At 48.3% G+C, this 22,394-nt stretch overlaps 1 protein-coding gene across 2 annotated transcripts in view; it reads left to right on the top strand.

Annotated features, from left to right (window-relative positions):
* FTO (FTO alpha-ketoglutarate dependent dioxygenase) overlaps positions 1 to 17,077 on the top strand; it is a 391,330-nt gene extending 374,253 nt beyond the window's left edge. The window contains exon 10 of one of the 2 annotated variants that reach the window (XR_005530153.1): positions 14,767 to 14,828. Coding sequence is in view for 1 of the 2 variants with exons in the window: in XM_039241761.1 (XP_039097692.1) it covers positions 14,767 to 14,920 (154 nt within the window). In the remaining variant the exon portion in view is untranslated. Of the gene's footprint in view, positions 1 to 14,766 lie in introns of both variants that reach the window. The other variant, XM_039241761.1, reaches the window with a different exon arrangement.
* Positions 17,078 to 22,394: the final 5,317 nt, after the last annotated feature.

Below are 22,394 nucleotides of genomic sequence, written 5' to 3'. Positions count from 1 at the left end.
AGCCCACCCAGTTAACCTGAAGTTTGGAGGCCGCACTGCAACCCCCTAAGGCGGTCTCTCCAGCCGCTCAGCCTTCCCTCCCGAGGCTCGAAGGGTACTGGTGGTGTCGCTGACAGTGCCTCAGACACTGGCTGGGGGACTTCAGCATTTGGCCCGTCTTCCATTGAAGTGCGATTTTTCAAAACCCCTTTCAAACCAAGTCACTTTAGAAGCGGATTCAGCGCTAACTCAGAGACCTGTTCAGTCTTCCACGGCTCTCAGCATATAGGATTACCTCACTTCCAATCAGCCTGAGTCCACAGTCCGCCCCCCACCCCCCGATACTGCCTCCAAGAAAAAGAGCAGCATAAGTTGGTTGTGCGATGAGTTCAGAAGATACACATCAGGTGAACTTAGGAATATTGGAGGCTTCAGCGTTACTTCTTTTCTCTTCCATGGCACAGGGGAACAAAACATCGAAGCCATTAGGGTGGTCAGGTTCAGAGCCCTCCCCCCTCCCAGCCCCTGTGTGGGACATGGCTTGTCAGCCTGGAAAGAGTCTTAAGGAGGATATTTTGCTTCATCAACCCAACACGGTGTGTGGGTCAAGCAGAGGAGTTTACTCATGAGATGACCCAATGCCTAGTCTAGAGGCTTTCTGCGGAGGACGGGCCGAGATTCTGTTGCACCCCTGCATGAAGCCCTCCCCAGCTTCCCCATCTCGCTTAGAAGAGAATCAGTCTTTACAGTGGCTTCCAATCCCCTCTCCCCCTTCCCTTCATCACCCTCCCTCAGCCACAGCAGCCCCCTTGCTGTCCCTTAGAACATGCCCGACTTGTCCCCTAAAATACTCTTCCGCCCACCGGAGGGATGTTTAGCGCAACCCCTATGACGATCGCCCTTCCCCCACCTCTCAAGAGCGTTTGTCTCCAGCAGAAACAGGCTTACGATCTGTTTGCTTCCATTGTGCGGCAGAGAATCGTTCTCATCTTGCCCCCATTCTTTCCTTCTTCCTTAGTGTAGAATCTTGGTTTTGACAGAGAAAAGAAGAGGGCAGCGCATCCAGCTAAAAACCTACAGCCCCAACCCCTTCTGCAGCCCAGTGACTGAGTTCTAGCCAGTGAGCTAGAGGCAGGGGGTAGCTTCCTGCCCTCCCTTAAAAAAGAAGCGATAAGCGCACATTTTACCCCTCTGCCCCTTCTCCTGCTCCTTGGGACTGGAGATACGGTGGCCTGAGTACCCTGGACCATGAGCTGAGCTCAGGGATGATAGCCGTCAGCTAAGCAGAAAAGTCGATCGAATGGTCTAGGTCCTGGATGTCTCTGGATTGCTGTCCCCTGACCTTCTCAAACTCCTTTAATGCAAAAGAAAAATAAACTTCTATCTCCTGTAGCCGCCATGGTTTCTAGTCCCCCTTGCTAGCAGCTAAATGCAAAGTCTATAACTGATACACGCATCTATTATCTGTCCTCCCCTACCAGCACGGAACCTCCAGGAAACTTGGGATTTTGTCCTAGTTCACTGCTATCTGTAGATCCTGGTACCTCGTAAATATGTGTTGAAGAATGAATGAATGAATGAATGAATACACAGAGCGGTAACAATACTCTTTCTGCCCAAATCTGGGCTTTATCAGTAAGGCAGGCGCTTAGTGAGCTACACTATCACCCTTCTCCATCACTGGACCCAGGAGCTTAGATATTTATACGGGTAAGATGATGTTTAATTTCTAAAGGGTGGCTGCAGAGACGGTGTCCTTCAGTCCCTCGAGGTATAAAATGGAGATTTGCTTTGGGTTTGCGGCTAGGATGTCTCCACCATCTTGGGATTCCAGCAGCCTTGTCAGCACAGCCGCCTTGATGCCAAGTTGCATAGACGCCGTGCCCCCGGACGGAAGAGCCGCACCCAAGGGTAATTCCGTTAATGTCATAAAACGTCTGTAAGCAAACAGAGCGGTTCCTTACCTCAGATCTTGGAATGAAGGCAAGAGAATCCATGCTTGGAGGACCCATGCATTATTTGGCTAGAGCAGAGGTGTGCCCAGTGGAAATCTGTGACCTGAGGGGATTCGGACTTGCCTGCAAAATTCGTTTATGCATCGGAGTAACAGCGGCTGGTAATACTTTCAATTCTACCAGTAGAGGAAGTGCAGTTCAAAAGAAAAATGCTGGCCTACCAAATGGCCTCAATTCTGGGCCCAGCTTTGTGACGTACTAGCCGTGTGACCTGAAGCCTCTGCTTCCTTTGTCTCCCCAACAGGGTAACACCTCTCTTTCCTACCCTCATCGTGAGGGTCACATGAGCTGAGGTATATGGAGGTGAACTATGTTTATATGCAAAAATCCCAGTTTTCCAGAGATGGGAGAAGGCTTACGGACCGTCTCATGCAAGCCTTCACTTTCCGGACCTGAGTACCGATGAGCAGGGCGTCAAGGTTTGGCTTCAGGACGCAGAGTAGGGACATGGCAGAGCTACATCTTAAATTCCCGGACCAGTGTTCTCCCTGCTGTACCGCCCTCGGCACTGGCTCGCCTCAGTGTTCTTCCTCCTTTGATTGTGCCTTGTGCTTTTACTATAGTTACTATAACATTGGTTAGGTGACAGGGAAATTCTGAAGAAGTCAGGTTCTGATGCAAGTTGTTTTCAATCGTGTGTGCTTTTCACTGTAGTTAATGTGGTTCCAACAATATGCCAAACTCTGCCTTAGGCTCAGAGGAGCCAGCAGTGAGCAAAACAGACAGAAATCCCTGTCTTCAGGGAGCTTATTTTTCTCTCTCTCTCTCTCTCTCTCTCTCTCTCTCACACACACACACACACACACATACACACACACACACTAAATGGTATCCAGTGTTGTGTAGAAAAACAGGGCAAGGAGAGAAGATGGGGAGTGCTGGGGTAGGAGTTGGAGGGAAGGGGAGGCCTCACTGATTGGACTACTCTGAGCAGTGACCTGATGGCATGGGGGAGCAAGCCACATGGATGTCCTTAGGGGAGGAGTTTTCAAGGTAGGAGAAACAGCAGATAACCCTGAGAGCGTTCTTTGCCTGTTCTAGGAGGAGCCGATAAGCCAGTACAGACTGTCACAAAGCGAACACTGAGTGACGGTGGAAGGCGTGAGAGTCAGGATGCCACGTAGGGAAGGGGGTAGGTCCCAAAGGAACTTGCAGACCGTTGTAAGAACTTTGACTTTGACTCCCCTTATAAACCAGTGCAGAGCAGAAACTCATCAGAAGGCTGGTATGTCTTTGATGAATTGGCATTTTGTTTTGGCCCACCGTCTTCTAACTCTGGGCATCACTGCCCCACACCGTTGGTGTGTTTTCTACCATGAGTGCTCTTGACCTGCCCCTGAATGTTCTTTAAAGAAGAGAAGAGAAACAAAGGCCCAGTGAGCCTCATGTTCGGAATAAGGTTAAAATAAACTCGGGAGATGTTTCTCGGCATCCCAAAACCAATTAAGCGGGTGACACGGAAGTATTTCTAGAAACAGCAGTACAGTGGAGATAGACTGACAGGTGAGCAGATGGGGGAGCCATCAACTCAAATTTATTTCACAGCTTACAACTCAAATGAGCATTCCAAAGTCAGAACAGCTGGCCTTTTATTCTGTAAGCCATTGTCCTTTCCTGGGCTCATCTCTCAGGAGTATGAGTAGATTATGCTCCGGTGGTAGTCTGTCTGTTGGTCTTTGACTTTGCAGGGGAAAATCCTTTGTAGAAACCAGGCTTTTGATGTAAATCAGATTGCTCTGTAATGCCCGCTTCTCGCAGGGGTTATGAAGTTTCTAGATTCTGCAACTCGGTGACCCTGGCCTTTTAAGCTTTCGTTTTCAGAACTGTATCGGTTACCTGCATGACTGTTATTGTCAGAGTCCGAGGAAATGGAATTTAATCAAATAGTCAAAAAGCAAAGTCTTCAGATTTGTAAGAAGAAATATATACAATATATATATTTAATATTCTATATGTAGTGTTATAGTGCATCTACAAAGCACAGCTGCCTTGAACTTCTGATCATAAGTTATTCTGGACCCTTTCTGAAGTTTGAGACGGTCCCATGCAAACTTTACTTAAGTTTCAAGCGGCAGGGAAGTCCTGAAATTTGGAAAGGGTTATCTTTTGTCAATCACGGCCTTTTGTGGGATCCCGTGCTGACAGGACAGCAGAGAAACCGTATTCTCTGGCAGAAAAGAGGGCTTGATACTAGCCAGTGGGGATTTTGTTCCAGTAATTGCATCCAATTGGACCTTCTGCCAGGCTGCAGGGATAGCATTTGTATTGCCCATTAAGTCATACGCCTGAATCCCCCCTCCTGACGGCAGAGTCACCGGCAGAATATATTTTCTTCCAAAGTGTTTGTTTTCATTGTTGCCCTTTTAAAAATAATGAGTTCATTCTATTCCCTTGCAAAGAAAGTTACTCTAGACCGCTTTGAAATCGTATATCTTTTGTCCGAGTGCATTTCTGCAACGATTCCATAGCTTTGTGCACTGGGGAACCCAACCCGGCCTCTCTCAAAGCTCCTGGCCAAGCTGCCTCAGACTTGATACATATAATCGTCCGCCCTATTTGACCTTTATATTGTTACCGTTGGCCAGGTAGAAGTCAGGCAAGTTTCAGGTGACCCTATCATGTGACCAGAGATCAAAGGTCAGTGGCTCCTAAACGTTGAGCTGTCCAGGTAGCCCATTCATCACTAGCATTATGTAACTGACAAGCCGCCAAATGAACCCGGTGATGAAATGGTTCTCAACCCTCCGCCCCCTGGGTTTACACCCCAGCGGTAGGCCAAGCAGTCTCACATGTGAAGTGGTCCCACGGGCCTGTCGGAGTCCCTGACGTAAGGGGACGGCTCCGAGAGACCTGCTCTGTGCGCCGGACCTCGCAGAGTCACCAGCTGCTTGCTCAGGGAGCCACACTGCCAGTCTGGGTCTGGGGTCCCCTGAAATGGACATGACTGTACTGTGAGTTCATCACGGACCCAGACACACCCTCATGGCGCCCCTCCGCCTTCCACATTAGCATCTTTGTGGTCTTTTGTGACAGGTCAACGCGGCACCCAGCTCTCCCAAACTGGCGTGACCTGAAGAGTCCCTTGTAAAAATTCAGACTGACGAGGCCCTCCACTGGAGGGTCTGACTTGGGGCTAGATGCCTTTGGAAATCTGTATTTTTAACAAGGACCCAACGTGATTCTTTTGACGTTGGTATTTTGGAATAATGCAAAGAGCTTGAATTTGGAGTCAGGCAGTTGTACCCAGTCCTGACTCTAACCTTTGTTCCCCTGTGGGGTCTAGGACGAGCCTATGACTCTTCTGGGCCTCCGTTTCCGTCTTGAGGACAAATATTTCTTTAAGTAGATGTATGAAGTGCCAGGCACTTATTGTTGGCAATTTGTGATGTTTTTATTAGCATTGTTACTCTCCCTTCGGTCTGAGGGGAGCTGTCGCTGGAAGACCATTGGCACAAGATAGAATTTCTTTATAGTTCTCTCCCATGGCAACAAGAACGTCCGAAATTTTTAAAGAAGCAGTCTCAGGGGTAGGGAGGCGTGGGGACGGCAGAGTATAATCACATGGGCCGGGAAAAAGCCCCGGGGGGAGGTGGCAGATGTCAGCAGTAGAAGCAGAAAAGGGAAAGGTACCCCTGGACCTGGAGGAAAGAGCAGAATGGCCTTCGAGCCCTTCTTTCTCCACAAAGTATCCCCGATTTTTATACCAGCAAGGGGCTCTTTTGACCCATCTCTCTTCATCTCCTGACCTCCCCGAGGTACTAATGAGGCACGTTTATCCCTTACCCCAGAGTCTTCCCCTCTTTGATGGAGCTCCACCATTAGCCAGGGGAGCCCTTAGCAGTGATGTGGAGTGGGAAGAAACCCTGGGTCCGTGAACCCGGGGGGGCGGGGGGGGGGGGCGGAACCCTTATCAAAAGAACTTTCTCCTTGGAGTCCCAAGTCGGAACTCTAAATGTTTTTTTTTTTTCATTTAACAAAATAAAACCAAAAACCCTAATATTCATGGTTAATGGACTCTATAGTCTATTCATGGTACATTGCAGAGAAATCATAGGTAGTAGAAGAATTGGGAAACCATGAAAAGCACTGTTTACATGGAAACTGCCTTTTGAGTCTCACGCAGATTTGGAGATCGCAAGTCCTTTACAGCAGCGGGCCTTGCCGGTACTTTTCCCGTCGCTTCCCAGTGGGTAGATAGTGCAGACATCATGAGTTGTGCTGCCTCTTACACAACCACACGTAAACCCAAGCCTACCTTCTCAAGTGGTCGTGGTTGAAAAATACTACCAAGGCGAAAGGTATATCAACCTGAAAAAAAGAAAAGAGAGAGAGGGGGAAAAAAAGCTGACCCACGGGCCAAAGTTTGGCTTTGCCTCATTATGATGTGTGTTGACTTTACTGATCTGGAAACATTAACATGTGGTACAGAGGCAAGAGATTAAAAGCCGTTCAAAGAGAGAGTGAACGTGCCCTTTGTTGAAACTCATTTCGCAATTGGATTTGCCTGGTGGTTCCGCAGTGGGTAAACTGAGTTATACAGATTTAAGAAGCCTATTTTTATAAAACCAGCTTTGTCAAAGTGGACCATTTTGATAGATATGACAGGGTGGCCATTTATTTTTAGAGTTGCCCACAGTGCCGTGATGGCAATGACAGAAAGTCCACGAAGGCAAATCCTAAATGTGTTAGCTCATTCACTCTTCTTTTGAAAAGCATCACTTATTATAAACTGGACTGCGTATTCTTCTCATGGTGGAGACAGATTATTTGGAGCCAAGCCTGGTGAGACCAAGAAAAACAGTACAGTGGGGTGGCCTCTTACTCGAGGTGAGATTTGAAATGTAGTGTTTCAGGTAGATATCCCTGAGAGTGAGAATCATGTTTGGAAATCCCTGAAGTTGCACATAAGGAACTGTCCGGGATTTAGGCTGTATGGTGTATGAGGAATACTTCTGTTTAGACACGGGAATCACCCTGGATGCCAAGACGCCGCAGTGCTCTTGGTCCCAGAGACAAGGGGAAGAACGGAGAACTTTCGGACCTGTGTTGGTCTCCCGCTCCCTCCAAACCATAAAAGGCCATAGAGGAAATTGTTGTCCAATTACATCGTTACTTCCCGCTATTTTCGTGCTGATCCAGGCCACTGGGTTTTGCAGGTTAAATGTAGATTTGATGTGAACCCTCCATGCTGGCTTATGTCCTTTGAGGGAACGCATTCTGATGTGGCTGTTACCCTAAGACAGAGTCCTGTTTAACATCAGCCAGAATGACTGTCAACTCCTCGTTGTAAATTACAAGTCTGGAAAAAAAACCTCTGACTTGAAGAGAAGTGTACTTTTTTAGTCACTGGCTATTTCCTGGTAAAGTTGTTAGTTTAAATTTCTTTTTAATGTTTATTATTTATTTTTGAGAGAGAGAGAGACCGAGTGAGAGAGAGAGAGAGCAAGCACGAGCGGGGGGAGGGGCAGAGAGAGAGGGAGACACAGACTCGGAAGCAGGCTCCAGGCTCTGAGCTGTCAGCACAGAGACCAGCGTGAGGCTCGAACTCACGGGCCATGAGATCATGGCCATGATGTCGGACCATGAGCCGAAGTTGGACGCTCAACCGACTGGGCCACCCAGCTGCCTCTGAAGTTGCTAGTTTAAATTAGTCTCACCTTTAGAAGTGTGATTTCTTTCATTTTTATTTATAAGCGTTACAAGCGCCTCTGGCCAGCATTGAATAATCAGTTGTATTTTTTAAATAGGACCTGTATTTTGGGGCTCTTGGATGGCCCAGTGAGTTAAGTGTACGACTCTTGATTTTGGCTCAGGTCATGATCTCATGGTCATTAGATAGAGCCCTGCATTGGGCTCTGCACAGGGTGGGGACCTGCTTAAGTTCCTCTCTCCCTCTGCCCCTCTCCCCAGCTCACACTCTCTCTCTCTCTGAAATTAAAATAAAATAAAAAATAAAATAAAATAAAATAAAATAAAATAAAATAAAATAAAATAAAATAAAATAAATAGGACCTGTATCTATACATAGAGAAAAGGGAGACTGAGGCATAATTATAGATCTGTGTGATAGTTTACCTATTTTAAAGGGCTTTTGTATACATATTTGGTTTTATCTTCACATAACCCAGTGAAACAGAGAAGCACTAACTTCATGTAACATTTAAGGAAACTAACAGGTTGAGAGATTTCTCCCAGGAGCATAATCAGTAGTCTATGAGAAAAGTAGTTTATGCTCTTAGAAGATGAACACATATCTTTCATTTCTGTAGATTTTATAGATGCTTATGCCAGAACTCAAAGTCAGTAGAATGAAAAGGCAGTTTTGTCAATCATTTGCTGTAATAATAGTTCTTCTAGAACTTGAAGGAAAAAAAATTCTTGCTCCTCCTTTCCCCCTGAAATGGTTTGGAATCTCCTAACTATGTAAATTTGTCAAGAGCAGCTAAGTGGTCAGGGGACAGGGCTCCTTTTGTCCCCATGGAAATGCATGACCACAGTGGAATGTAGTCGAAGGGGCCAGATTCGAAGGGGCCAGATGATACCCAGGCCTGGCCCAGGCCTTGCTCTTCCAATTCCTCTCAGTTAACTGTGGGTGAGGCAGCCCTCACAATGGGCATCAAACACCCACCTCCCTGTCTCTCTTAGTTTGTAACAATCAAATTAAAACAGTGCTATGGTTTAAGAGTCTTTTGGACATTTAAACAATATACAAAATGTAATTATTTTAATCAGGAGTTGCTGTCTTGCTTCCCACTAAAAGATTCCCTCCTAGGAGTTTATTTTTCTTGTCTGCTCCGCAGTGTGTGGCTAGTAATATTTCCCCATCAAGTTCTGGGGTGGGGTTTTTTGGTTTTTTGGCTTTTTGGTTTTTTGACTTTTTGGTTTTTTGGTTGTTTTCGTTGTGTGTGTATTTTTGTAAGTGGGCTTCTCTTGCTGAATCTTCTAGCAAGAACTATTTCTCCTGAAATCTTCATCATGTCACCAAGAGTTATGTAAATGTTACCTGTCCTTCTTTATTTGTTGCAAAATTTAGGGACAGGGAGGAAGACCGTGTATGTTTTCTTAAAATCAATGGCCAGCACATTACTGTAAAACCTATTGATTAAAAACACAAAGTATAATGTTAGTCATTTAGTCTGTGAAGTGATGCAATAAGGGAAGAAATTTATCCTTTGACTTTTGCATTAACCTTTTATTGACTGCTTGCATACCCATAATTAACACACACTTTAGCTAAAGTGGTTAATTTTAGCACGGTGACCAGTGCTCGCTAATGTAGCTGCAATCCCAGTCACCCAGATGTAAGTTTGGCCCTGGGGGAAATCAGCATTGCTGAGGCCCTGTATGAGTTACACCTGTGGGAAGAGAAGGGGCTGCTACCCCTCCACCCCCTCTACCCCCCCAACCCCACCAGCCAACACTGTTCACTGGCTGCCAGTGATGTCCCCGCGTCATTCACGGAGAACCATTCCTCAGTAGCGAGAGGTTTTGGGCGTGGCTCATAGAGTCCTTGGAATCCAAATAAAGTGCATTTGAGAGGCGCCTGGGTGGCTTAGTCGGTTAAGCCTCCGACTTTTGCTTAGGTCATGATCTCTCGGTTCGTGGGTTCGAGCCCTGCGTTGGGCTCTGTGCTGACTGCCAGCTCGGAGCCTGGAACCTGTTTCAGAATCTGTGTCTCCCTCTCTCTCTGACCCTCCCCTGCTCACGCTGTCTCTCTCTCTGTCTCCTAGAAAGAAGTAAAAAATATTTTAAAAATAAATAAATAAAGTGCATTTGAGAGGGAAAGAGAGATGCCGTGGGTGTTATTTTCCTTTGTTCCCTTGTAACGCTTCATGAAAGGGGCCAGGGGCTTCTGGGTAGATCCAAGTTTATTTGCTCACCAGGAAGCATTAAAAATGGGGTTTGCTTGGCATGCCTCGGTGGCTCAACCAGTTAAGCATCCAACTCTTGGTTTCAGCTCCGGTCATGATCTCACGGTTCACAGGATCAAGCCCCACATCGGGCTCCATGCTGACAGCGCAGAGCCTGCCTGAGAGTCTCTTCTCTTCTCTCTTTCTCTCTCTCTCTCTCAAAATAAATAAATAAATAAATAAACGTTTAAAATTTAAATAAATAAAATAGGATTTGCTTTAGGATGGGAATAGAGAGGACAAGGTTGAAAGCGGAAAAGACCACCTTCTTACTGTTTGGGTGGGTCTGGAATGATCTACTCTCCTTGGGAGCCCGGAGTGTAGGGTAGTTTTCTTTTAACCTCCTTGAGAAAAGTCACCCAGCTGTGGCCATTGAAGCTGGCTTGTCTGCGTGCAGGGACCTATTTGGATGACACCAGCGCACCCTTGTTTTCTGCAGAGAAGTTCGCCTCAAATAGAAATATCATTTGAACCCAAAGCAAAAGCCAGCGTTTTCCTGCCTTCATACCCGGACGGTCCCTCCATGCACCACACCGTGTCAGCCGCATCTCAGTTTGGAGGCAAGATCGTCCATGTCCCCTTGGCAGACAGGCCCGTGGCAACAGAGGGTGTAGTAAAATGTCGCGGGGGCGGGGGGGGGGGTAGCAACTGACAGGTAGGGAGCATGGCCCACATATCAGCTGGGACTCTTTGGCTGCAAGTGACAGGAAGACGTAACTCAATAACAAATTGTGAACCTGAAAAATATCTAAGCACAGACTTCAGGTGAGGCTTGATCCAGCTATGAACACTATCCCCCAGGAGCCAGCCCCTTGCTGCATGTAGCCAAATGACCGTGGCGGTCCCAGATGGTGCACCCTGATGGTTCACAGGACATAAGACAGGCTTTTTCCGCAGTCCCCGCACCAGTCCCTGGGTTAGTGCCCCACTCTTGCCCTGGATTGGGTCATGTGCTTCCCCCTAAGCCTCTTCCCGTGGCTGGGAGAGTGTGGTGTACTCGTTAGGCAGTCAGTCAAGGCTCTCCCCCGGCTGTAGAGATGAACCCAATCCCCCCAAACCACATGGTCAAGCACGGGGAAGGGACGGGTTCCCTGCAGGAAAAGTCCAGCCTTCTTGGTGGGGGAGGTAGGGATAGACACAGACTGCAAGTGTTCACGAAGGTCAGCACTTCCTAAGAGAACTTGGGGCCCCTTTCTTTCGCACGGAACCATAGAGTACGTGTGCTAAGCAACAATCCGACTTTCTTTTCCGTAAATGCCGAGTCAATCCGGAACAGCCGCCACTCAGAGAGTCCGACAACAGCACCTTATATTAATTCTAGATCTTCGGGAATAACTGTTGAGCCGTCCCGAATCTGAGCGTTCTAGCCCGTCCCTGGAAAGCTAGACTGCTTACGCTTCAGGGTCCTGGAGTATCACACTGTGATAGGATTCAGCCACAGGCTCAGTTTGATTCAAGCCAGAAAGAGCTCCTTCCGTACCTCCAGAGCTGCTAGAAAGAGCCAGTCCAGAGGCCACCCACTCAGTTGGTATGAAGAGAGGGGATAGCCACAGGGACCACAGGTAATTCCACACTTGACTTTATCACCTATCCTTCACTAGGGCTCATCGTGGAAGTAATGGCAGTGATAATATTTAATATCTGCTGAGTGCTTACTGCATGCCCAGAAGTGTTCTTTTTTTTTTTTTAATGTTTTATTTATTTCTAGGAGAGAGAGAGAGAGAGCGTGAGCAGGGGAGGGTCAGAGAGAGAGGGAGTCACAGGCTGAAACAGGCTCCAGGCTCTGAGCTGGCAGTCAGCACAGAGCCCGACGCGGGGCTCGAACCCACGAACCGCGAGATCATGACCCAAGCGAAAGTCGGACGCTTAACCGACTAAGCCACCCAGGCACCCCATGCCCGAAAGTGTTCTGAGCACTCCGCAGGTACTAATTGATTTAACCTTTACAACAGCCCTAAAGTAAGTACTAGTATTCCCATCATCATCATCATCATCAACATCATCATCATCATCATCATCATCATCATCACTCACTCGCTCACTCACTCACCGTTAACCACGGCGCTTCAACCTCCCTCCTGCCCCATCTCAGGAGATGAGCCCGAAAGAGGCAGAATGAGTGATTTGAGCAAGAGAAGTTAAAACAGAAACGCGGCCATGCCTTCACGCGATTCTCAGTCCCTTCTTCAGAGAGTTCCACCGTCTGGCACGGTGTTGAATCGGACAGTACGACTTGAGGTGGCCACGGCCATCCTCCCTGGAGGCAAATGCATCAGCCAAAACAGCGAGCCCTCTGCTGGGCCCCGTCACCGCCTTTTGGAAATTGGCCAGGAGCATTGGTCTTAAAGGGAGTTTCAAAGCGACCTGGAAAAATCTGAATTATGACCGTAAAGAAACCCAACAAAGGTTTCTACCTCTGGCCCAGAGGGAGGCAGTGAGTGCACAGAGCGCCTAGCCTCTCAGGACCTGGATGGAAAGGAACCGGCATTCACACCAGGCAGGCTTTTGGTCGCAGAAAATCACAGAGCACCTTTCCCCAGAAGAAAAGCTGGTGGGAAGCTTCTAGAACACGGCAGAAGCAAACCTCTGCAGCAGAGGATTGAATATTTGCAATTCTTTCTCAAAGTGAGGGGGCAAACCCATTTGACAGGTGAAAAAGCATTGCTATTGACTTTTCACAAACCTTATGATATTCTAGGTGGATCGACACTTATCATAGCCCTTTAATCTGCCAGCCGGGATAATGTGCTCGCAGATAATTTATCCGCTGAGAGGCTGAAATGCTCAATTTGGAATAACTTTCCCTACCTAGTAAATTGAGCATTACTCTGTGATTCTGAAGCAGAGAGAAAGCACAATTTAAAAAGCTTTGCCGAGTTCCTTTGTAATTAGTCGCAGCTTCTCCTGAATATTAATTCCCCTCCATGCCTTTCATGTGATTTAGAGACTATCTCTGGAACTACAGAGACGCACCCTCAGAACCACGACAGCAAGCGGCCGAGTGTCAAACACCTATTATTAAGTAGTCTGCAGAACGCACCCTCTGTTCTTCAGTGCTGTGTGGGGCTTATCGGTGCAAACAGTTTAATATTTATGCTAAGAGGATTGTCAAAAGCAGCTTCTGTTGCTTTAATTCTTGTTTTAAATAAATAATGAGAACATTTAAACACATTACTCTTCTTGGGGCCCTGAGGTCAGCTAATCTTATTATTTATGAAGTGATGTGCTACATAATAGTACTTAGTGCATGTTAACAGACGCTATTATCAGGGTCTGATGCGGAGAGCCGAAGATATATTGGAATGTTACGTGTAATGTACGACGGATTGAGTGCATAGGATGCCGGTATAGCAATTAACCACACGAGAAAATAGGTGTAAAGTTGAAGTATGCTTTCCCGTGGGGATCCCCTCACCATTAATAACTCCCCAGAGAAGAAGATGTCTTTTAGTTAGGAACCTTCTCTACCATCACGCTGGGAAGTAGGGAGGGCCAAGGAGATTCCATTCTTTGATCTCTTCATAGCTGGCCCTACACGGAAGACAAATCGTGGGTAAGAACCACTTTTTAATTGATTTAGAGAACAATGCAGAGACAGTGGGGGTGGGGAAGAACCCATGCGGCTCTTTCAAGCGGACTCACCGTATTTCCTTTTGGGTATATACGCTTACACTGCCCTGCGCTCCAAGACAGTTGGGAAACTCTTCATTTCTTGTTGCGATTTGTGTTTCATTCTCTCTGATCCTCGTTTTGCAGACGAATAAAGCCAAAGCCACTGAGCTTTCCCAGACCAATTTTAAATAAGCCGGTCTTTCCGAGAGGTAGATGCCTGCCAGGGTGGCGATGGTGTTGCCTCAACTTTTTTTTTCCCCCTACAAGGCTATAATTTAGTTGCATGTGATAATTAATTTCTCTACTATTGATGAATAATCCATTTAATAAAAACCGTGATTTAAGTGTTTTCCTTAGGGAGTAACTCTTGCTAGCCTTTTAATTTAATTTTGTGGAAGTTTTCCCCACCTATTCATCAGTGGAAATGATTATTAACCTCTATTTGCATATATCCTTATAAATCGGGTCTCTCCTTGGAGTGCCTTTTCCTGAGAACAGCAGGCTGGGACACTTGTAAATCTCTAGAATCTCCAAAGTCAATCCCAGCCTGTAATATTGTTTAATCTATTCTTGGACGTTTTAATGCAGTAAATTCAATTTAATCTTTCCCAGTAATCTAGTAATACATTGAAATCCCACAAACATTTAAATCTGATAATGGCTTAATCACACACTTTAAATAATGGTTGAGATAATGAAAAAAATAATTCACCATTTTAAAAGCAGAGTAACTGGGGCACCTGGGTGGCTCAGTCGGTTGAGCGTCTGACTTTGGCTCAGGTCATGATCTCATGGTTTGTGGGTTTGAGCCCCGTGTCGGGCTCTGTGATGACAGCTAACTCAGAGCCTGGAGCCTGTTTCGGATTCTGTGTCTCCCTCTGTCTCTGACCTTCCCCTGCCCACACTGTCTCTCTTTCTCTCAAAAATAAATAAAACATTTAAAAAATAAATAAATAAAGGCAGAGTAACTGAACTTCCCTGGGTGACTGGCTTCTGTGGAAGCCACTGGAGATGATACAAAGCAGATATTGAAACATGAAAAAGAAGTTCCAGCACCACGAAGAACAGTTCTTCCATCTTAAAAGCACCTGCTTGCTGCCTGGTGAACTCATTCTTTCACATTGTCACCACCACCACCACAGAGGGTTATATCCGGAATGTTGGGCAGTGTCGTTCCAAACCGCACATGAGTTTGGGTCTTCCAGGAATTTCTTCCCGTGGATTAATTCCTCTTCTTCCTACTCTTCCAGGTGCCAGTCCCGAATTGCCCGGACTCTACCCGCGGGTCAGAAGCCAGAGTGTCGGCCATATTGGGAAAAGGATGACCCCTCGATGCCTCTGCCATTTGATCTCACAGACATTGTTTCAGAGCTCCGAGGTCTGCTTCTGGAAGCAAAACCCTAGAGGGAGCACAAGTCTTAGGTGGAGGAGGAAAAGATAGTTTTGGCTTCCTTCCTCCAGCCACGTCATGGGCTCGGACATCGCAGTATATGGGTAGACTTGGCCTTTAGATTGTAGATCCTGGGTCCCGGTTGGAAAGAGTAGGGAATGGAGCCCATGAATATTAAAATGTTTAAAAACGACACAAGTGTTATAATCTGATTTGGTATGAAACGAAAACCCACCCCCGAAATAACTATTTCCCCACTTGGATTTTTAAGGTGAGCCATTCATCTCCCAAGGGCCAAGGTGACAGTTGTGAGCCCAGCCTGTGACAGAGCCCAACCTACTTTCCACCTTCCCAAGCCTTTTCAGAGACTGTAGAGTAAAAGATTCTAAAGTCATTCGGGGGAGCACAGAACCTAGATCCATTCCCCTCAGTTTCTCACAACACCTTCTAGAGGCCATGCCGTCCAATATGGTAGCCGCAAGCTGGGTGTGGCTTCTTAAATTCAGTTCCAGTCCTAATTAAAAATTCAGCTCCCTGGCTGCACTAGCCATGTGTCAAGTGCTTCACAGCTGCATGTGACTGGTGACTAGTGTATCGGGCAGCGCAGACGCAGGACATTTTCATCGTTGTAGAAAGTTCCGTCGGGTCACACTTCGATAAAAAGTTTGAGAGCAGGAGAGTCTCCTCTCCATTGTCTGTAGTTCCTGCCCTGTGGGCGGAACGAGTCACTAAAGAGTAGCCACTTGCCCTTCTGTGAGACAGACCCACATAAAAGCCCAACTTAGGAGTTCTGTATCTGCCCCCAGGAACGAAGAGGTGTCGAAAATTAAAATACACTTGACATCTGTCGTGAGGAAGTTTCCCTGATCTAATGAAAGAGACACCACCCTGTTTGTATTGCTTCATGGGTTTGGCCTGCATATGCATTTTTCTAGAATTTGCCCCATTCGTACATAAGGCCAGGTGGTGCGTTGAGGCCTGCGGAGCCCCAGGACCCCCTCCTGGTGACATCGGCGCATCAGCACGGTGATGGACGGAAGAGATTAAAATCCAGGCACACTGGTTTTAGAGTGCCTGGATCCAAACACGCTCTGGCTTCATGCCCTTTGGCATGTCACCTGCCTCAGTGTCCTCTTCCGTATAATGGCGATGCTAAAGGCACCCAACTCATGAGGTGAAGATGAAGTGGAATAGCCTAGCTACAGGCATGGAACGAATTCTGACAGGTAGTTAGATACCCAGTAAATATTCGTATTCTTACGCGTCAGCAAAGCTGACCTGGTATAGACGTTGTCCCCTCCTCCCCACGCCCTTTGTACTAGATTTGTCCCTTTTTGGCTTGGCTCCTGCCCTTCGGTGACCCCGGAAATCACGAAAGGAGTCAGCCCCTCGCCCCAGCCCATTGCCTTCTCTCATAGCGGCTTACAGCAGTAGTTTGGAAGCTGAAAAGCCGTGTGGCCCATTTTGAGGCACACAGAGAACCAAACTCCATCCTGCCATTAGAGCCCCCTGATTCAAGGTAGAGTTCACATCTGCAGAGTTAACCCCTGAAAGGCCGTGTTACCCAGAGAAGCCAGGGATTCATCAGCTGGAGACTCGGTTCTCTCAGTCCTGAGTCCCTCATCAGCAGACGAGACAGGAGGTGCCACCTCAGAGGGCTGATGTCGAGGCTAAATGAAGTCGTGGCGGTAAGGAGCGTGGGGCACATAGAAGTCACAGCCCGGGCACCTCCCATTTTATTTAGTCCCAGTGCTTGTTCTGTGTTCAAGCTCATTAGATGCCAGTGTTTAGACCTTGGGAGATTTCACCTAAAATAAAAGCGTATGTATTCTCTGTAGAATTCCGAACATCTGGCCTTCCGAGACCTCCATCCTGGCATGGCAACGAGCTAAGTAGTGTCTTCTCGCTCTTACGGCGTGATGGGAGCCCTCCACGGCCCTGGTTGTTCCCTCTCATCATTTTTCCTAAACCTGACCCCTTCCTGTCAGCAGTCTCCAAACCCACTTGCTTGCGCCCCTGCCGTAGAAATAGATAATCGTGTTTAGTGCTTAACCCCGATATGTGTGATTACTATTGAGCTCTATTTGTGAACTACTTGTAGTAATATGTCGTGTACATCATAAAACATTCGTAAACAATAAAACTATTAAAAGGAGAAGATAAGAACCCGAGGGAGGCGCTCTGCTCTTTTCTCCTTGCACGCTGGTGGCTTCCTTGGCTTGGGTGGGGTTAGTGGGTAGAGACAGTTCTCGAAGGCCTCCAGGCGGGGTCAGCCAAGGTTGGAGAAGCCACTACCCATAAGTGAACCCAAAAGGTGAGATCTTGTTTTCGCAGAAGGAACGATGGCTTTGAGGAAGCATGAGCTCCGCGTGTTTGAGAATCATGTACCCCCTGCCGGGGGGGTTCGGGTGGGTAGAAGGAAGGACGGTGAGAGACGATAAAAGTGGGTTGCAGCGGGCACTGGCCATCAGTTGAGTTCCTGCAAGGCCAAGGGAAGGCCTGTTTCTCCCCTGAGAGCTAGGGAAGGATGTTCCTGGGACCTCGGGCCATGTGTGTGGTCGAGGGAGTAGGCAGCCTGGCCCTGGGACCTCCGTGAGCTGTCCCCACGTGCTTCCTGCCCAGCTTCCCCACGCCCGGCGCCCAGCCATCTTGAGCCAAGTGATCCGATGAGCTCCCTGTGCACTAAGGTGCTCCTGAGTCCCTCTCCCTTCAAGCCTTCCCCCACAAACCTTTCTTGACCACCCACCACACCTCGACGGCGGCGGTGAGCCCTGGGCATCCAAGGACATGTCCCTGCCTTCCAACGCCTCCTCTGTGCCAGCCCCCATGCTGAGTGCCAGGGATGTGCAGTGACCAAAACAGGAACTCATAAAGGGGAGACAGACAGTAAACCAGCAGAAAAATAACAAGATAGTCGGAAGTGCCGGGAAGGGAACCCGCTGGGTGCTGGGGACTGATGAGAGCCGGCTTCGATTAGGAGGTCAAGGACAGGGAGGGGGAAGAGCTTTCCAGGAAAAGGAACAGCAGTCACGAAGGCCCTGAGGCAGGAAAATGTAGGAGCGAGAGAGGCAGCTAGAGAGCGTGTAGATTTGGTCCCAAGGGCCCCAAGAAACACCCCAGGGGTTCTGCGCCGGGACAACATACGGTGATATTCTTGCGCTTTGAGATGATGGCCCTGGCCAGTCTACGGTGTCTCTGAGCTAGCCGAGGGGCCGCCCAAAGGTATCTCTTTCTAACAGGGTCTCCTACACCGGGGGCCGAGATCTCAAGAGGGGACAGGTGTCCTGCAGACTCTCCGACTGCGTGGGGGGCGCCTCGCCCTGCTGCCTCCCTGCAAACAGCTCCCGCACCGCAGCCCCTCCGCAGCCTCCCACCCAGGACGGGGAGCGCTAGACAGAAAAAGCGGGGGTCATGGCATCGCTTGTGACACAATTTTAGTAATAAGCTTCTGAATTCATCACCCACGGAATCGAGGGATGCCAGAAATGAGATTCCATAGGTCCTATTTAATGGACACCCTACATTCAGCACAAGGTTTTTCCACATTTCAGGGGAGGGTACTTTCGAATGCAACTGTTGTTTTTTTCCTTGGTTTCTAGTTGTTAGTTTCTTTTTCCCTTCCCCTGCTCTAGTTAGGGCTGATTTTACCACTGGGCAAATTGCATACATTTGGATCCATGCCACGCTAAATACTGTTTATTTTGGAGATCTGTCAGAGGCAAGTGCATGGAAGAGTGGGGGAGGGGGGAGGGGTGGATTCTTATTTGAAAAGGCAATTCTCATCCAAACAGATTGAGCAGGAGAGGAGAGAGCGGATCAGGACGTGCTGAAGTGGTAATGCCATTTATCCAGTGTGCCTTTGTTACTTTGTGATTAAATGGTATTTTTAATTAAGTCTCATTGAGAGCCGTAGGTACCCCAGTGGTGAAATCAATTTGACAACCATAAAGGGGAGGAAAGGCCCAGGAGTGTTGTAACGGTGGCGATGGTCGCTGCCGGAAAGGTGGGCAGCTTTAGAGGCCGGGGTGGGGAAGGGGAAAAGCACTAGTAATGACTTCCTGCAGGACAGGGCCACCTGCGGCTGGGTCCCGGAGGCCGAGGCCGGCTTCGGAGGCTGTCGGGGAAATGATACACCCACCCCCACCCCGTCGGCACAGGACAGTCCCAACCCTTATGCTCTCCGTACCATTTGGAGGCAAGACGTCCTCCCAGATAATGAGCCCAGCCCCTCCTCCCATGATTGAAAACTGGTCCCCTCTGTGCCCCTGATCTATTCATCCCACTACCATTGATCAGCTACCCTTGTGATTCCTGGGTGCCCATAGAGGCTTCTGGCTGCAGACCACCCCACTCAGTTTGAATCCTGGTCCTGGGTGTGACTTAAGGCTACCTTCCGTTCAAACCTCTGTTTTCCTGTCCACAAAATGGGAATAACAATAGCGTATCTCCCACCTGAGGTTGTTGGGATGTTGGAGGAGTGGCATCGAAAAGACCCTCCACAGCGCTCCGTCTGCATGTCTTCAGTGAGGTGTAAGCTACAAGGTTATTCTCCCAGTTTCCTCTGATAACAGTTGTCGCTTTGTGATGTGGGCAAATCACTCGACCTCTCTGTGCCTCAGTCGTTGTTTCTTTTTTTTAATTTATTTTTTTAATGTTTTATTTATTTCTGAGAGAGAGCATGAGCAGGAGAGGGTCAGAGAGAGAGGGAGACACAGAATCTGAAGCAGCCTCCAGGCTCTGAGCTGTCAGCACAGAGCCCGACGCAGGGCTCGAACCCACAAACCATGAGATCATGACCTGAGCCAAAGTCGGACGCTTAATCGACTGAGCCACCCAGGCGCCCCACCCGGTCGTTGTTTCTGTAACAGGGATGACAGTAATGCCCGGCTCACTGGACCTTTCCGTCACCACGGCCGTGTGTGTTAAGTGATTCACGTCATGTCTCGTACCTTGTGCCGGAATTATCCGTTACCATTTATATTCTCCCCTTTGTGCCTCACAGCTCCTGGCTTGTGTGTGTGTTTGTTTGTTTGTTTCTAGGCAGATGGCATGGAACTTTTTATAAATGAGATGCTATGAAAAATGACTCTTCGGTACTCTTATTTCTCCACCAGGATGAGGTCACCCGCTGCCATTTGAGGTTTGCTTTAAAAAAATTCTTGCCACCACCTTCTGATGGATGATCTGTGTACAACAATTGTTTATTGACTCTGAATGTCTGAACAGCAGGGTCAGTCTATTTCGAGGGGAGGGGAGCATTAATTAACTTCCAGCACTAGATTCAGTGATTCTTTTCCAATGATGCAGTGCATGACTTGGCCCACGTTTACTTTTCATCAGTCGTGAAAGAATCGAGGTAAAGTAGTTGCTCTGCACACGTGTGTCAAGCTAAATGGATCACAGCAGCTACAGATCTGTTTGCCTGTCTGCACTTGCCTTTAGACAAAATTCATCAATTTTACAAAAGCCACTCGCTAAACATGGCCCCAATACAAATGAAGTGCTTCGAGAGCCAAGGTTTCCCTGTTGCTTTTTAATCTGGTAAGTGCGGTAGCTTCCTGCTGAGAGATGGGAAATGCTGGCCTAGGACAGCTCTGTGCCTGCCGTGGTTGGGGATGCAAAGGTCAAGGCCGTTCTACCGGAAATTTAGGAAAAGCCCAGTTGTTCTGGATCCGGTGCTTGAGAACGATTCTGACCTGCTCCCTTAGTGATTGTCCGCGGGAAGCCCCTTTCACAGACTTGCTAGGTATCAATGATTAAATAAAGGCCACCGATTAGCATGCCCTGAGTGGGGCCACTTTCAAAGCCTTCCTGCTTGCCCTTCCCAGCTTCCGGGGCAGGGAGAGGGTCTGCGAGCTGAACAAGACCCCCCAGGAGAAGGTCCTCACCGCTGCCGGGCCTGCCCCAATGGAGAAGGCAGTGGAAACGCTTCTAAACGCTGAAGCCCTATGCAGATGCAAGGAAGCAAGATTATGAGTATTTATTTGGTGAGACCCGTTGGATTTTGATGGGCAACGGCACGATTGGCGTATAGGATTTTCCTCACTTCCCATCAGGTGAGGCCAAGTGTGAGGCAGGAGCTGCCTACGGCTCCCAGGCGAGGCCCCAACAGGCAATCGGAACACAGGGGAATGTAAACACCTTCTGCCCAAGCGTAGGGCCAGGGCCCCTTTGGAAAGTTTTCCGGACCCCTGAGCACCCTGCGGAAATGCCCACAGCTGCGGAGAGGTATGTGCCACCCTGGGGCCCACACCCGGACAGCGGCGTGTGCATTCTTCCCTTAGTTTCTTTGCAAAACCGTCGCCCTGGCTGGAAACCCTGCTCATCCTTCCAAAGAGGGGATCCCGTCTGTCACGCTGGAGCTCTCGCAGTCAACCGAGCAGCCCCAGGGCCCCGGAAGGGCCGAGTCCGTTCCTCAGCGCAGCTAAAGAAGGCTACCGCTCATGGGGCGCCTGGGTGGCTTAGTCGGTTGAGCGTCCGACTTTCGCTTAGGTCATGATCTCGCGGTTCGTGGGTTCGAGCCCCGCGACGGGCTCTGTGCTGACTGCTGGCTCAGAGCCTGGAGCCTGTTTCTGAGTCTGTGTCTCCCTCTCTCTCTGACCCTCCCCTGCTCACGCTGTCTCTCTCTCTCCTAGAAATAAATAAAAATATTTAAAAAAAAAAAAAAAAAAAGAAGGCTACCGCTCATAACTCATCCAACAGAGTAAAACTGGACCTCTGCTCACCTTCCTGCCCCCACCCCGCAACGCTTCAGACAGAGATTTCCAGTTGATTATGCCTTGATTAGAGGCGGGAAAACAGAGGCCAGGTATATAGGATTCCCACTGTCCTTCCCTCCTCTGCTCCCGACCAGGGTCAGGCTGAGCGGCCCCTCGGTGAACATGTGAACAATCAAGTCCTGTTTACCATGGACGTTTATGCTTTTTTTTTTTTTCTCCTCCAAATCAAAACAGAGTTTTCATAGGCAGCGTATTTCATACATGCCTCTTGATCAATGGAATGATCTGTCAGAAGCCATTAAAGCCCCCATTAGCTTGAATGCATTCAAAGCTAAACTATTGGATCACTGAAGGGCCGCGGCGATTGTTTTTAATATACTGTACATTGATTTCTCCCTGTGAGCAGTAACATAAGTTTGAAACTAACTGTGTATGACTAAGGCTTCATTCGCTGTCTCCAGTCCCCTGTGAGGAGCATGGTTTCACTTCGACCAGAAATGTCTGTGTATAGTTTTTAAAGAAATGCAGGCCCTGTTAGATTTCCCAAGGTTTCGGCTGGGTAGGGTTGGGGTTTTTTGTATGTTTTTTTTTCCTGAGCTTTCTCCCATTTCTTTGTGCCCATTAAGTGAGTTGTGCGTGCAGAATGAGAGCGGCATCCCTGCCAAGGACCTCAAGTGAAGGGCGGTGGGGGAAATTTTTCTGAAAGCATGAAGCCCGAGCTGAGGCCAAAGTCGAAGTGAATTTGACAGCCACGGGCCAGCGAAACGCT

Source organism: Hyaena hyaena, unplaced genomic scaffold, assembly GCF_003009895.1.
Source record: "Hyaena hyaena isolate Hyena2069 unplaced genomic scaffold, ASM300989v1 scaffold_7, whole genome shotgun sequence".
In the NCBI taxonomy this organism is placed as follows: Eukaryota; Metazoa; Chordata; class Mammalia; order Carnivora; family Hyaenidae; genus Hyaena; species Hyaena hyaena.
Note: the sequence above shows the minus strand (reverse complement) of the source record. Positions and strands in the feature narration are given on the sequence as shown.